Here is a 15,302-nt window from a genome sequence, read left to right on the forward strand (position 1 = left end):
GACCACTTTCTTTCATGGTACAAAAAGAAGAACCATACCTTCCGTATTAATGTGTGACCATGCTTCATCTCATACTGCAATGCACGGTCAGTCTTTTCTGCTGTGTTTCAGGTGGCCTGAAATCTCAGCACAGATCATTATACAACGCAGTGTCGAGCAGATTTGTGTTCCGGGTCTAAATGAAAAATCTGTCATGGATGGCATGGCCAGCCTTGTTTTTATGCAGACATCTGCTTTAAGAGATCAGTAAATCAGTGCTAAAGGACTGCTTATGGGAGCAGGTGTGTCATTTGTGGATAGTGTTCTGCCTTGTTCTTTTGCCCTCTGCTGTGACTGTCTTTCTTTCACTAAACCCAGACTACAGTCACAATAATTTACAACAAACAAAGGTCAAAAACATAATTGCATTTTTATTTATTCATTCATCAGTATCATTATTATTTTCAGCAGGATTAACAGACATACTTTAGATTTGTTAAGCACTGATAGGTAAATAAATAAATTCTGTTATTAAATTAACTGGTTTTTTTTGTATATCATTGACCTTCAATTAGTGAAAGTATGGCAAACATATAAAACATTTCTGTTTTGATCTCTTTCAAAGGTTTTGTCATTATCATGAAGAATTGACCACCAGTAGTTTCTGCATGTATGAGTTGAGCCACTTCTGCCTCTCCATGGAGGTGAGCAGTTTACTCCTCTCTCTGAACGCGGCGTCATCAGCCACTACCATGTTCCTCTTCACCGTGCCGCCACTGGGAGACGACCACCCAGCAGGCCACGCCCTCTCGTCACTGCAGGGATGCACAAGACCAAAACTTCAAGGTAAGAAACTATAACGTGTACAAATAGAAATATTCTCATATTTAGTTTGAGTTAAAAGGTGATTATTCAAAAGAAAAATAAAGCTGACTTTGCAGATGCCTGATCAAACAAAACAAACAGGAATAGATTGTTAATTGTACTTTGTGTTACTTTGTGCAAATGGTTAGAAATGTTAATGTTGGACAATTATGCCTTCACTTTGAAATTCTCTTTGTTTTAATACAAATTTGGAGGTAAATTTGTGAAGAGGTTTTGTGGGTCCTTGAAGATTTTCAGGCTTTAGATTAGGCCGTGTCTCCTGATGACTCGGCCAGACCTTGAGACCACACACCTGCCAGCTAAAGGAACAATTTCACATGCACAGGACCTTACAGAAACTTGCATAATCAAATGTGACTGCAGAATAGAAATAAGCATGGAAGACGATTAAAATGTTTGGTTGTAACTGGATGTGTCTTGTCATGATGGCTGCCATAGGTTGCAAGTTCAATTGCCCAAACTCACCTCCATAACACGGAGCCGCTGCCCCCCCCCCCCCCCCGCATTTCCAGCAAGTTAAGACCAGCAGCTCTCAGCACCGCCCACTGCAGCCTCTTTCTCAGTACTACTTCTTGTTTTGAACTACGGACTCTGTACAATAAAAAATAGCGCCTCATTTGTGCTGGAAGTGACGCCAGAGTGCATGCACATCCTGGGACCGCTTCCAGCATGAATGAGGAAGTGCCCTTTAAAATGCATTTCTCCTGCATTTCAGAAATTTCTGACTGCAAACAAAACATGTTGTCTGTTTTGTAAATTCACTGTAAGAGGTGCCATTTTTGCTGAACAGAGTTTGCAATTCAAAACAAGAAAGTAGACAGTGGAGATGGGTGGAGCTGGGCAACACTGGTCTGTATTCATCATGTTATTGTTTTGGTTAAATACTGTGCCGTTAACCCTTAGAAATCTGGGTAAAACTAGTGGAAAACACCTCTCCAGGCACACCCAGAATAAAATTAATGTTGTGTTTTGCTGTACAAGCACATACATGGGGTCTTTTTTGGGGGGCTTTTTGCCTTTATATGATTAGACAGCTGAAGAGAGACAGGAAATTTAGGGAGAGAGAGATGGGGATTTTCCATTGCATCAAGCAGCTTGGAATAGCAGCCCAGGGGGTTTGCTTTTCCACCACAACCTAGAATCCCTTTCCCTTTGGCAAATCCCCATCTAGAGCTGATGATGCTGTGTTTTAAGTCAATGACATTCTATAGCTGTGCTTCGGGAAACTTTGTTTTGTTCAAGAGTTGGCTGTTGTTTCTACTTAAAAGTTTCTTCTTCTTCTGTTGGTAATCCAGCAGGAAATTCAAAGTTTGGTGCAGGGGTTCCTACATAAATATGTCTGCAGGACATCTCTGAACTATAATGAACAGCTGTGACATCACCATGGCAAGCTGGGAGGCAGGGTGGGAGTGCTTGGGCTCCGCTCCAGAGCAGAACCTTTCGGTGGGCAGCTCAGCAGGGCCAAACTGGTGAAGGAAGCGTGAATCGGCACGGCCTGGTTTAAACCGGCATGGCCAAAAGTCAACTGGACCAAAACATGAAGCCTTCAGGTTCAAAGTTGATAACAAAAGGACAGATATTGAGTAGTTTACACCTTTATTAGTGAGGAATTGTCCAGGTGTTTTCAAACCGGAGACCTCATAAAGGACCCTTGGTAACCATGGTAACCATGGTCACATACCTATAATAACAAGGCTGCTACTCCTGAATGCTTCAACAAACAGGTCATCTGGGTCCCTATAGGAAGGCGACACTTTTAGGAATCCTGTCCATAGTCTAGAATCCCTATCAGTGTTACTGGCACAGAAATACAGGAATTAATACATTATAGTGCAATAAATATTGATCTTAAAAGATAATAAAAGCACGTATTATGGTTGAGAAATAAAAATAGGATTTTATTTTTACATATCCTGCACTCATAACTAGAGACACTCTTCTCAAAGTTTTCTATTTTCATGTTACCCGCAGAATGACAGTCCTTACATGGCTACAGCCTGTGACATCACAAGAGAGGCGGGCACTTCTTTCCAACCCAGACCCTCATAGGCTATTGCAGGCATTAGACAAGAGTGAGGAAGATCCCAATGGGTCAAACGAGGAGTCAGTCTAAAGGTCAGAGGTTTGCAGCCATTGTGCTATAATAATTGCCTGGATAGATACATTATTACTGCAAAAAGAGAACAACTACGCCAAATTTAAAATTTTACAAAATCAGTGCAGACACTTCACTGTGACAGCGTGTTTATAATTGGCTTGTATTAGATCTGGTTTGCATGCACCATCATATGTTTAACCCTTTAACTCCTTTTTTTTTTAAACTGTTTAAATTAAATCTGAGATTCTGGGCTCTTTTCTTATTTTAACCATAAAGGGGCCCAGAAAATGTCCTGTGAGTACGTGCTTTTGCCCATTTTTCCACAATACTTAGAACTTTTAATATATGGCATTTATTTACATATTATTGCATGTTAAGTGTTTTAACAGTTTAAAATGAAGAAACACAAAAAAACGGCGAAACTTTGTGCTCGAATCTTAGTGGGAAAAGGGGAAATTAAAGAAATAACCACATGCTGGCTGTAAAGCACAGTTTCATAGCTTTCAGAAACTGTTTGAATTTTTCCGATAGCACAAACAGTCATGCAATTATGGTCATGTAAAGTGTGCTTCAACAGCGCGTCGCTGATGACGCGCTAGGAGTAAAAGGGTTAACATTTACCTTGAATCAACTCTCTCAGGACCGAACAGCCACGCCCCCCTAATCAGTCCATCTTTGCTATTGGCTGCTGCTCCGAGGCTGGGCGCCGACATCATCTGAATGCTCCAATCACGGAGAGAGATGGAGGGGAAGAGGACGTCCCAACTGTCTCGTTTTGGTTCCTCTGAATCGCCTGCATTTCTGCAATTTATTAGAATTAACGTGAAGATCAATCAGGAAATATATTTTACTGTGCAACTCACTCAGAAGCTTTAATTCATTTTAAACCCTAAACGGTATTTGGTGCTGCCTTTAACAGATTTATTTAAAGTCACCTGAGATGTAATCGAGGGTGAGGGAAGCCGGATGTCATCAGGGTCATACCCAGAATGCAAAGCAGCAGAGTGGGCATCCGTGGGAAAGTGGGCAGCTCAGACATTCTGAAAAACAAACAGAATTGGCCCTTATATAACTAAACTACAGATTAAATAAGTTTTTTTATGATGTCTTTTTAAAATGCCTGCTGGATTCCTCAAAGGATGAGAACTGTTGTTTTTTCTGTAAGTGAGGAAAACTTTAAGATCTTCTGTATGGTGATGCCTCTATCCTTAGCCCTGTCTTATTCTTTTATACATTTTTTTATCTGCCTAAGGTCTGTGATAATGTAATGCCCTTGTTGCTGATGAAATGTCACTTTGCTTCTCATGAAATTTTTTTGGTGCTTAATCATTCTTGTATTTTTCACTCTTACTGTTTAATTTATGTGTGTACTGAGTGGGCAGACACCTGTCTTACATATTTAACCAAGATCTTATTAGTCCAGAAGAAAGTTTTGAGATTATCTTTTAAAAACTGAATGGGAAACACTGCTGTGCTTACTATGTAGATTAATTTCCAGTTGACAGCTAAGCTGCCCTCTCCTGTTTCATTTGCTGTTTTTAAATAGCTAGTGAAAGTGGTTCTCAACCTTGGGGTCAAGACCCCCTTGGAGATCGCAGGACACTCTGATGGGGTCACCAGATGCCTTAAAAAAAAAACCAAAGAATGTTTCTTAAATGACACTGTTGCCACTTTAGACCAATTTGAAGAAATGTCAACCTTTTTTCCTCACTTTTTAACGCCAGTTTTGCCAATTTTAGAACATTTCTGCCACTTAAAAAACATTTTTTTCCATTTTAAACCCTTTCCATCACTTTTTTCTGCCTTATTTGCCACTTCTAAACCAATTTTTGCCACTTTCTGCCTTATGTTGCCTCTGTTGACCCATTATTGCCTCTATCAATCACTTCTGACAACCCTTTGTTTCCATTTAAACCACAGTTAACCCATTTTTTGTTCATATAAAATTTTCATCCCATTTCACCCAATTTTGACCAATTTTTCCACTTAAAAGCCATATCAGCCACTTTTTAATCCCCTCTTACCACTTTTTGTGCCCATTTTTGCCGCTTTAACCAAATATATTCTTTAGAAATCTAATTTCACCACCTTTTCCACCATTTTTTGCCATTATTAACCAATTTTAGCAATTTTAACCTATTTTAATTATGTTTTTAACAAAAGTTATTTTCATTTCACTACACAAATAAATAAATCAAGATATTTGATAATAAAGTGTCTTTGATAAGAGTGGTTATTATTCAGGTCAAATATAAAATATGGCTTTTACAGCTTTACTTTACAATGGACCATGGATTTGCTAACCTCCATGGGTCCCCAGTTTGGCTGGGTCCCAGAGACCCCCACCCCCCATGGACGGCCTTGTCTCCACATGACTGTTCTTGAATGTGCATGGCTGTGTTCATTCAGCCACCTCCAGGTACAGTGGGGGTCCCCAGTCTGTGGCGCCTTTATTTTGGGGGTCACAGGCTGGAAAGGTTGAGAACCCCTGCTATAGGAAAGTGAATGTGGCTGTTTTAAAATGTTATCACACTGCAGTTGACACTATAGCAAGTATAAATGTATATTTCAGCGTAATCATAATTATTTTTTGTTTGTCTGTGTTTATGTTTATGTTTATGTTTGTCTATTTATTCAGCAGGACAGCCCTGATAAGGAGACCTCTGTCTCAGTGTTTCCTCTGCTAAAATAAAGGATTAAAACAATTACTCCCACTGCTGTATCAGTGGTGTTTGAATGTGTGTGGATGGGATTCATAGATAGGCTGTAAATCGTGTTTTATTGCCAGTAATCTCAGATTTTTTTTTTGTTAATTGCAGTTAATTTCACCTTCTTTGGAAAATGTCTGTTTTGTTCTGTCTTAACCTTTGAGTAACTAACATCCTGTCTAAATACAGGCCAGCTTTTATTTTGAAAGAATATAGGCAACTTGATGTGAAAAACATGTTAAAAGTTGGATTCATTGCATTTGATAGGATGTCCTATAAGCAGTTTGGAAGGTTAGAAGTGTAACATTATTAATTTATTAAGTTTTTCATTTATTATTATTATTATTATTAAACTTGTTTACTTCTTGTTTTATTTTTTTTTTAAATACTACTGTATAGACAAAGGTAAATATCAAGGGAACATTTTTTTATTATGATTATTATTGGTATAACGTTACTGTTATTGTTTTATTGGAGTATGGTCTGAATCTGCCCTTTTTATTTTGATAGTTTATCATGTGCATGTTTAAGATGGAATGTTGTTGAGGCTTACAACCAAGACTGGTTGTATTTATGGTGAATACCAGGGGGAAGGGTTATAAATGTTTGGATTCAATGTTAATTGAAAACCAATAAAAATTATTCATCATAAAAAAAAGGCAAAAAAAATTTGCAAAAAGCAGGAAAAAAGTTTCAAAAAGGGGAGAAAAGTGACAAAAAGAAGTGGCAAAAATGGGCTTAATGTGGCAAAGACTGAGAGAAAACTGGCAAAAGAGGGCAGAAAGTGGCAAAAATGGTCCAAAAGTAGCAAGAACACGAAGAAAAATGGGTGAAAAGGGACTGAAATGGGCAAAAATCAGAAAATAGGTGGGGAAAATGGGCAGAAAGCATCAAAAAGTGGCAATATGGAAAATTAGTGGCATTTATTTGCAAATGGCGGCTTGAATGGGCAAAAGTGGCAAAAAAGCTGGATAAAAGTGTAAAAAATGGACTAAAATCAGTACAAATGGAATCAAAGTAGCAAAAAATTGCAAATAAGGGCAATGGAAATATGCAGACAAAAAATAGAGGTTGAAATTAAGTTTGATGATAAAGGCCTACTGTGTAAGTGGGAAACAAACTGATTAATGTTACTTGCAATGGATAATTTCTGAGGTAAACATTTATTTTGTAAGGTTTTCTGGGGGATTTATGTTTCAAATTAAGACATAAAGTGGCCACAAATCATCACAGACGAGCCACACATTGAGTATCACTGCTCCAGAGTTTCGTCTTTGCAGTTGTCATGCCATATTACACACTGATAAAGATTTTCAATTTCTCAGTCAAAAACGTATGAGCAAGCGTTTACACTTAATGCAGAGAGGTGATACAGATGAGTAAAATGAGTGTGCATGAGTAATGGAGTCTGTAATGTCTGTAATTAAGCAGGAGTGCATGCTTTTGCTGTCTATGAGTTTAAAAAAAGGAACAGCGGTGGACTTATTTTACATCACTGTGGCTGCATGGAGATGCTGATGTGGCTTAACTATGTGATTAATCGTGATTAAAGAAACAATGCCACAGTGATGGACCTTCGATTAATCATGATTAATGCATAAGTGCTGACAGCCTTTGCTATTACTGATAGCAAATCTACCATCAGTGTATAACTGTTGCATGAATGGGTAAGCCTGACAAACACTCAACAAGCTTGTGTCCGTTTACCATTACCAGCTCTGTAATAGTTATTTTGCAGAAAACAAGAACTTTTAAAGTCAAAATGTTTGAAAAAGTTGATAATAAATGCTTTTTAACATTATAAGATATTTACTATGTATGCACTTTTGAAATCTGAACAAAGAGCAGAGTATGCAACGTGAGCAAAATAGTGCTACAGGTGTGCAAAAATTAATTGTACAAAGAAGTATGCCTCAATTTTTGTCATAAATTTGATTTATTTGCATTTAGTCTCTTTGTGTTTGGTTTAATAATAAGATAAAACATCATGCAACCCACTTATAACATGCATTTTTAACAATTTAATTCAACACAGGACGAAGCATCAAGAAGGACTGAAGTTTAAATAAAACATAAATTGAATCTTAAAAACCACAATGGGGTAAAATTGTCTAAGTATAAAAGTTAGAAATGGGATTTAAAGCTGTAAATTTCCTTACCTGTGTCCTAGGTGGTCAGCTGGTTGGTAATGGAGACTTTAACCAGAGAGCAGCCTCTAAGAGTTTGAGTTTAAAACTTCACAGTCAGAAGGAAAACAAGAAGCAGAACCCACTTTATGTAGTCAGATACTTTAGCTGTTTACTATCTTCCACTTATTTCTACTCTTTTCTTTTTCAAAATGGGGAAACACTGGACCAAAACTTGAAACTCCACTTGTTTTTTTATTAAATTGGATAGCTGGTTGTGTCTATCAGCTGCTGTGTGCAGGTCTCGCTGGTTTAAAAGTCAGTCTCCAGTCGTATGTACTTATATACCCTGGACTGGAGTGTTTTAAACCTCACCCCCCCCACCCAAACCCACCCACACATATACAAAAGAATCCCAGATCAAACCAACTTTGACTTCAGCGTGTGAGAGGAAAGCCCAAGAGGAAGAGCCGTTAGCTTGTTAGTGTCCCGTTTCAAAGACTCTTAGTCATGTTGTGGTTGTGGAGAGCCCACCATCTTATTACTGAAAATCATTATTGTGCTTGTGTGTGTATACATGTGAATGTGTGCATTCATTATGTCTGGCAGGTCAACTGAAGACTGGATGTTTCTCTCCAAGACTGAGACATCTTCCTCGTTCTGTCAAAAGAGGGGAAAAAAAGACGTTTATAGCTTGTTTTTAAAAATAAACACCTTAGATGTCCAGTATAGAAACACACAGGAAATACAGCCTCAGGTAACAGTGCTGGTGACAGCATAATGGCAAACACAAAATACTGCTCTACCATAAAGCTTCAAATCTCAAATTTAAGGCCCGGTCCCTTTAATAACATGGTGCTGCTACACGTTTGCAGCAAGACAAAAATAAAAAATGACCTTCAACATCTGTCCAAGAGAGCCAGAATAAAGCTGGTAAAGCTCGAGTGTCACTCATCTGAAAGACTATCAGCATGAACCACCTCTCTCTATAGGAATGAAATTTCTTTCCGAATGAGCCAGATGGGAGGATTTTACTTGAATGAGGTGTATGAAGCATTTTTATTCAGATCATGCATTTATTCTGATTACAAGTGCCCCATGTAAACATAGCTAACGTCTTGCTTGTCACAGGTCCAAAAAAGTTAAAGTCTGAATTTGAATTTGAATTCTTGCCCTTAAAATGCATGAAAATGTCTATTACTTTAGTAATAGTGCCCCTATAGGAATCAAACATTTGCATGGGTGAGTACAGGTCAGTTTGATCAAGTGTTAATTTTGTCAACTAACACTGTGACAAAAATGTTTATCAACGATGTTTTTTTCCATGACAAAAACTAGACTAAGACTAACAAAAATAGATCTGTGATGACTAAAACTAACAAAAAATAAGTTTATTTTCTGTCAAGATGACTAAAACTGGACTAAAATGTAATGTAGTTTTTGTCAGGCATTCAAAATCTGTGATATTTCTCCACTTTGGGTAAATTTGTCAAAAAGCAATGCAGCTGTAGCTATTCTTCCTCTCAGCTGTAGAAAGCAGGGACAACAGGTTAGGCAGAGAGCAGAGAACACACTACCATGATTTGGTATCAGATTTAGGCAAGAAAAAAAAATGCTTGGACCAAAAGTTCAGACTAAAATGAGAGGACTTTTTATGGACTAAAACTAGACTAAAATTTTTTTGAGTTTTCGTCAAGTAAACCTATAAAACTAAAAAGTATAGAAATGACTACAATGTGACTTAAACTAAAATGCATTTCATTTAAAGTTTAAAACTAAGACTAAAATTAAAAATAGCTTCCAAAATAAACACTGATTTGCAGTTTAAGGCCTTTTCCACATGGACACGTTTGATTTTGAAAAAGTTTTCTGTAAACACAGGATTGTTTCAGGACATGTACCACTGAACCACTGAAAATGCTGTAGTACATAAGCCCAGGCTGTTAGTGGTGCTGTAATGCTGCCACGGATATGCACCAAAAGAGAGAAGAAGATCACAGAAAACTGTCCCAAACTTACTCCTGGCTACCCTTCTGGTTGTTCTCTGTGGTAACCTGACACGCAAGATGTGGTAAACGTTCCATAGACAGCGTTTGGGAAAGGGCAGAGCCTTTGAAAAAATACTCAAAAGAAGGTTGGAGGATGTCTGTCACATCTTTACGGGCCAATCGGAGCAACAAAAGACGCAATGTTGTAGCTGCTACCGAGGAGTAAACTCCATAAAGAACTACATAATGTGAACCATGGCAACTGTAGACATGTCAGTACACGACTTTGGTTGTTTTTGAAAAGAAAACAACTCACTGCTGTTCTTTGTTTTTCTATTAATGAAGAAATGACCTCAAGGTCTCATAAAACTTGCACTTTAGCAGCATCCACACTAATCTCTTCCGCCATAATTGCACTGGCCTCTTCTCGCTGCTTGCATACATCAAGATTCTGCCGCGCCTGAAAGTACTGCCCTTCGATGCTGATTGGTCCTGTCACTTTCTAACTGGGCCCAAACGGTTCAGATGGGAGCTTTGCAAGATGCATTCCCCATGTAAGTGGCGCTGTAACGCTGCCATGGAAATGCACCAAAAGAGACTATAGAAAACTGCCACAAACTCTCTCCTTGTTGCCCTTCTGGTTTTTCTCCGCTGTTGGTTTAAGAACATCTGGTGTCTCCTGTTCTTGGTGGTGGTGAAGAAGCATCAGATTTTTCTGTAAAAGCCACAATAAGCTCAACAGCCTCTGCAGCACGACCACAGCGCCGTAATCCACCATTGTTGTTTTGGTTTGACACGTGCATGCGGCTTAAGTGGGCTATGCTATGTATGATATGTACGTAATCGTTTTAAGAAAGATGCGGTTTGCTATCCACACGGAGACAAAACAGTAAGTGTTCACAGATTTGTTCACTCTGGTTTCAAAAAGCAATGTTTACGTCTTCCCAAAATGCCTTTTCTGTGTGGATGAAACGGCAATTACTTGTGCAACAACTCCCTCTCTAAAGACCTATAAGTTGAGTACTATAAGCCTTGATTTTTATATTATACCTCAATAAAAAAGCCATAGTGACTATGATCCATGATGTGTTTCCTCTGAGCCAAAGCTCATTTAAAAAGGACTGTGGCAAAGTGGAAAACTATTCTGTGGTCAGATGAATCAAAATGTGAGATTCTTTTTGGAGTTTCCTGCAGAGTCTGCAGAGTTTGGTCTGCAGTGCATACCAAAGATGAACAGGACCATCCAACTTGCTCTGCTCAAAGCCTGGATCTTTGACGGAGAGGTTGCATTAGGGCCTATGGCATGGGCAACTTACACATCTGGAAAGGCACTATCAGTGCTGAAAAGTTTACAGAGGTTTCAGCTGCATATGCTCCCATCCAGACAACACATCTTTCAGGAAAGACCTTGCATATTTCAGCAAGACAATGCTAAACCACACAAACCACATCCAGTGTCTAAAACGGACACAAACAGTTTAAAGGAAGTGTTGAGATCAGACAAGAGGTAAGGTGGAGGGACATGCTCATGGATCGCCATGATGAGACATGTCCTGTTGCAAGTCTAAAAATAAAAGCCTTTCTCTGGCTTTAAAACTTCAAATTATTTGATGTAATTTAAGGACAAAACTAAAGTACATACACAAAGGGCATTACAGTCCAAAATATCTACATGTAATGCCTGTAAGCATTGACAAAAAATCAATAAATGAGAAAAATTAAATGAGCTAACTTGCCAGGACTATCTGCTGATTAGTGCAAAAAAATCAATAAGATGACACAATTGTTCCCTGATTCTCCTGTGGGTCAATTAGAGAGCAGAAACGGTTGACCTTTATGGTCATAATGGAGGATTTTTTCTAGACTTTGTTGATTTTTAAGCAGAAAGAGGCTGTAAGAACAACAAGCTTTTATTTTTCAGTACTTATTGATATGTCATTTGCTGAAGTTAAAGATAAGTTATCTCAGATAGGCCGACAGTGGAAAGAAAAGCTTCTAAAGGCTGGGATCATCCATCCATCCATTTATCCATCATCCATCCATCCATCCATCCATTCATTGGACCATCCATCCATCCATCCATCCATCCATCCATCCATTTATCCATCATCCATCCATCCATCCATCCATTTATCCATCATCCATCCATCCATCCATCCATCCATCCACCTTAAAGAGCCTTTAGCTTTTGTTAAATTTGTTTTTCGTCCTAATTATTTCATGTCTTGAATTCATTTGTATTGTGAAGTGTTAGCCAAAGATGGGAGAGAAAGAACGTCTGTGGAAGACATTAAACTTTCACCACAGTGTGGCACCACTAAGTCCCTGACTTTCATTGCAGGAGCTGGAGCAATAACAAATTTGGACAGAATTTACCTACAGTCTTTCTGTTCAGCTGGGAAATAAGAGGGATCTAAACCCTGCTCTTAGATTGTAAAATATGTCCTTTCCTCCGTTTTTATTTTTTCTTGGTGATTTTTCCATGAACGCAGGGAAACATTATTCATATTAAGCTATTTAAGATCGACGTTACAGGTAGTACCAAGGATAGAAGGCGGGAAAGGCCTGTTGGAGGTGCAGCAAAACTGAGGTTGTGGGCTGTACCAGCTGTAGACAGAAGACCTTACAGTTTCCAGTTCTAACATTATATACCTATAATAAAGCAGTATGTTTATCACATACGGCAAGCTAACAAGCTATGCCATTATTCCAGAATGAACATCAAGGTTTCTGTGAGGAAATAATCGGACACCAGGTGGTGTATTTCTTGTAGTTTGTGTGCTACAGTGTATAAATATCAAAGTCTGACTCATTTTTTCTATTTCTCTCTCCAGACCCCCCTGTTTATCCCATACTGCTCCAACAGGTGGAAAGATGATAAAGTTCCTCATTGTTAATTGGTGTTGGTTAGGAAAGGGGTTGTGAGTCATATGAATGGTAAATGGAGGCTTTACATAGTGGGGCAAATCATCGGTGGACTAAAAGAATTCCCAATTGAATAACCTTCTACAGGACAGGGCAAGTCCCTGGAACAACTGCCTTTGTAGTACTGTACAGTGACATCTTGTTAGTATGACAGCATCAAATCCCTATTTTTAAACACAGACCTCAAGGAAAGTGATATAAACCTGGATGTGTATATCTGGTACTGTACTCCTAAGACACGAAATAGTCTCTATATGTGGATATCGACCGACATGGACACAAGACAAAGGTTAAATGTGGACATGCTGCAGAGTTTCTTAGGCACACAGGAAGCTTGTTACCCTTTAAGGGCCTCGTTATGGGCATTGTGGGAAATAATGACCTGCAGACAGGAAGCAGGTAGCATTAACAAGGACCTGCAGGAAACGGAATTTAAAGATGGATAACAAGCATCAGACACAAAGCCTGAGTCACCTCACTCTACCTGAGACCTCATCACAAATACAGTCAACTCCCTTTGGGGCCTCAGGAATGATTTTTTTTTTTTTTTTTGAGAGATCAGACAGAGAAAATGAGATAAATTAATGACAAATTCTGGAGTAATTTCAGAAATCACAGTGCAGGTTTAAGTTTAATGTCTAGCTTGTTTATACCTCTCACACTCTAATGTTATTTATATTGTAAGCAACTGAATCATTGATGCAAAATATTTCTAGTTCACCCTTTACAAAGATAAAAAAGATGACAATGGAATAGTAGGAAAAGGCAGCGGCATCAGACCAGACATTCCATGGAGAAAGATAAAAGATGTATCTGACATCAAATATCAGTAAATATAGGGCCTCAGATGTCATCGTACCACAATGGCATCCTGTCGTGGACCATCCTATCCTTTCCTAATCTGTCCTATCCTATCCTATCCTGTCCTGTCCTGTCCTGTCCTGTCCTGTCCTGTCCTGTCCTCTCCTCTCCTATCCTATCCCATCCCATCCCATCCTATCCTGTCCTGCCCTGTCCTGTCCTGTACTATCCTAACCTGTCATTTGTTGTCCTGTCCTAGCCTAACCTGTCCTGTCAGGAACTATCCTGTCCTGCCCTGTCTGATCTGATCCAATACTATCCTGTCCTGTCCTATTCTATCCTGTCCCATCCTATCGTATCCAAACCTGCCCTGTCCTGTCCTATCCTATCTTAACCTCTCCTATCCCATACCATCCCATCCTATCCAGTCCTGTGTTGTCCTGTCCTAGCCTAACATGTCCTGTCCTGTCCTAACCTCTCCTTTCCTTTCTTGTCCTGTCGTGCTCTGTCAGGTCCTGTTCTGTCCTTTCCTATCCCTTCCCATCCTATCCCTATCATGTCCTGTCCTATCCTGTCCTAACCTGTCCTGTCCTGTCCTGTGTTTTCCTGTCCTGTTCTATCTTAACCTGTCCTGTCAGGAACTGTGCTGTCCTGTCCTATCCTATCCTATCCTATCCTATCCTATCCTATCCTATCCTGTTAGGAACTATCCTGTCCTGTCGTGCCATGTCAGGTCCTGTCCTGTCCTTTCCTATCCCTTCCCATCCTATCCCTATCATGTCCTGTCCTATCCTGTCCTGTCCTGTGTTTTCCTGCCCTGTTCTATCTTAATCTATTCTGTCAGGAACTATCCCATACCATCCTATCCTATCCTGTCCTGTCCTGTGTTTTCCTGCCCTATTCTACCTTAACCTGTCCTGTCAGGAACTGTCCTGTCCTGTCCTGTCCTATCCCAAACTAACCTAACCCAACCTGTCCTGTCAGGAACTGTCCTTTCCTGTACTGTCTTGTCCTGTCCTATCCTGTCATGCCCTATCCTAGCCTGTCCTGTCAGGAACTGTCCTGTACTGTGTTGTTCTGTATTATCCTGTCCTATCCTAACCTGTCCTGTCCTGTGTTGTCCTGCCCTGTTCTACCTTAACCTGTCCTGTCAGGAACTGTCCTGTCCTATCCTAACCTAACCTGTTCTGTCAGGAACTGTCCTTTCCTGTCCTGTCCTGTCATGCCCTATCCTAGCCTGTCCTGTCAGGAACTGTCCTGTCCTATCCTAACCTAACCTGTTCTGTCAGGAACTGTCCTTTCCTGTCCTGTCCTGTCATGCCCTATCCTAGCCTGTCCTGTCAGGAACTGTCCTGTCCTATCCTAACCTAACCTGTTCTGTCAGGAACTGTCCTTTCCAAGGCTTTAGAATACATGGTCAGAAGAATTTTAGCACCACAGGAATTGGTCATATTGGAGAATTGAATTAAGAGTCTTTGTATTTTTGCATTCATGCTGCTGCCTTTTGTTATCAATGCATGGACAAAAATGCACACATGCTTTACCAGATGTTAAACAAAGAGAGCTTTAAAACATAATCTGGCAGGTTTTTTCTCCCATCTTCATCTTTAGTGAGTTAAACATGTTAAAGCAACTGCAAGAAAAGTCTCCTTGAAGAACAGACAGCAGCGGTAAATCGTGAAAGTATTTTTATTTACAAACATAAAAAAATACAAATGAAGACTAGAAACTTCTTTATACTTGGTGAAAATATTTACTTTAAAAAGTGACATTTTTGGCCCATAAAGCTGCT

At 39.4% G+C, this 15,302-nt stretch overlaps 1 protein-coding gene across 1 annotated transcript; it reads right to left on the bottom strand.

The window, feature by feature from the left end:
* Positions 1-610: 610 nt before the first annotated feature.
* pth2 (parathyroid hormone 2) lies at positions 611-4,611 on the bottom strand. The gene is made up of 3 exons (XM_041813135.1): positions 3,898-4,611; positions 3,584-3,763; positions 611-818 (listed from the first exon to the last, which is right to left on the bottom strand). The coding sequence occupies exons 1-3, from the start codon at positions 3,999-4,001 to the stop codon at positions 617-619; spliced, it is 486 nt and encodes a 161-aa protein (XP_041669069.1). The 5' UTR covers positions 4,002-4,611; the 3' UTR covers positions 611-616.
* Positions 4,612-15,302: the final 10,691 nt, after the last annotated feature.

The sequence above is a fragment of the Cheilinus undulatus genome, linkage group 18 (genome assembly GCF_018320785.1).
Source record: "Cheilinus undulatus linkage group 18, ASM1832078v1, whole genome shotgun sequence".
Taxonomy (NCBI): Eukaryota; Metazoa; Chordata; class Actinopteri; order Labriformes; family Labridae; genus Cheilinus; species Cheilinus undulatus.

What these genes read in the sequence shown, in the direction of transcription:
- pth2 (XM_041813135.1), bottom strand. Translation starts at nt 4,001, where the DNA reads ATGTCTGAGCTGCCCACTTTCCCACGGATGCCCACTCTGCTGCTTTGC. An exon ending in CACCCTCGATTACATCTCAG is followed by an intron (nt 3,764 to 3,897) that starts GTGACTTTAAAT and finishes AATAAATTGCAG; the next exon opens with AAATGCAGGCGATTCAGAGG. An exon ending in CCTGAGAGAGTTGATTCAAG is followed by an intron (nt 819 to 3,583) that starts GTAAATGTTAAC and finishes CTTACCTTGAAG; the next exon opens with TTTTGGTCTTGTGCATCCCT.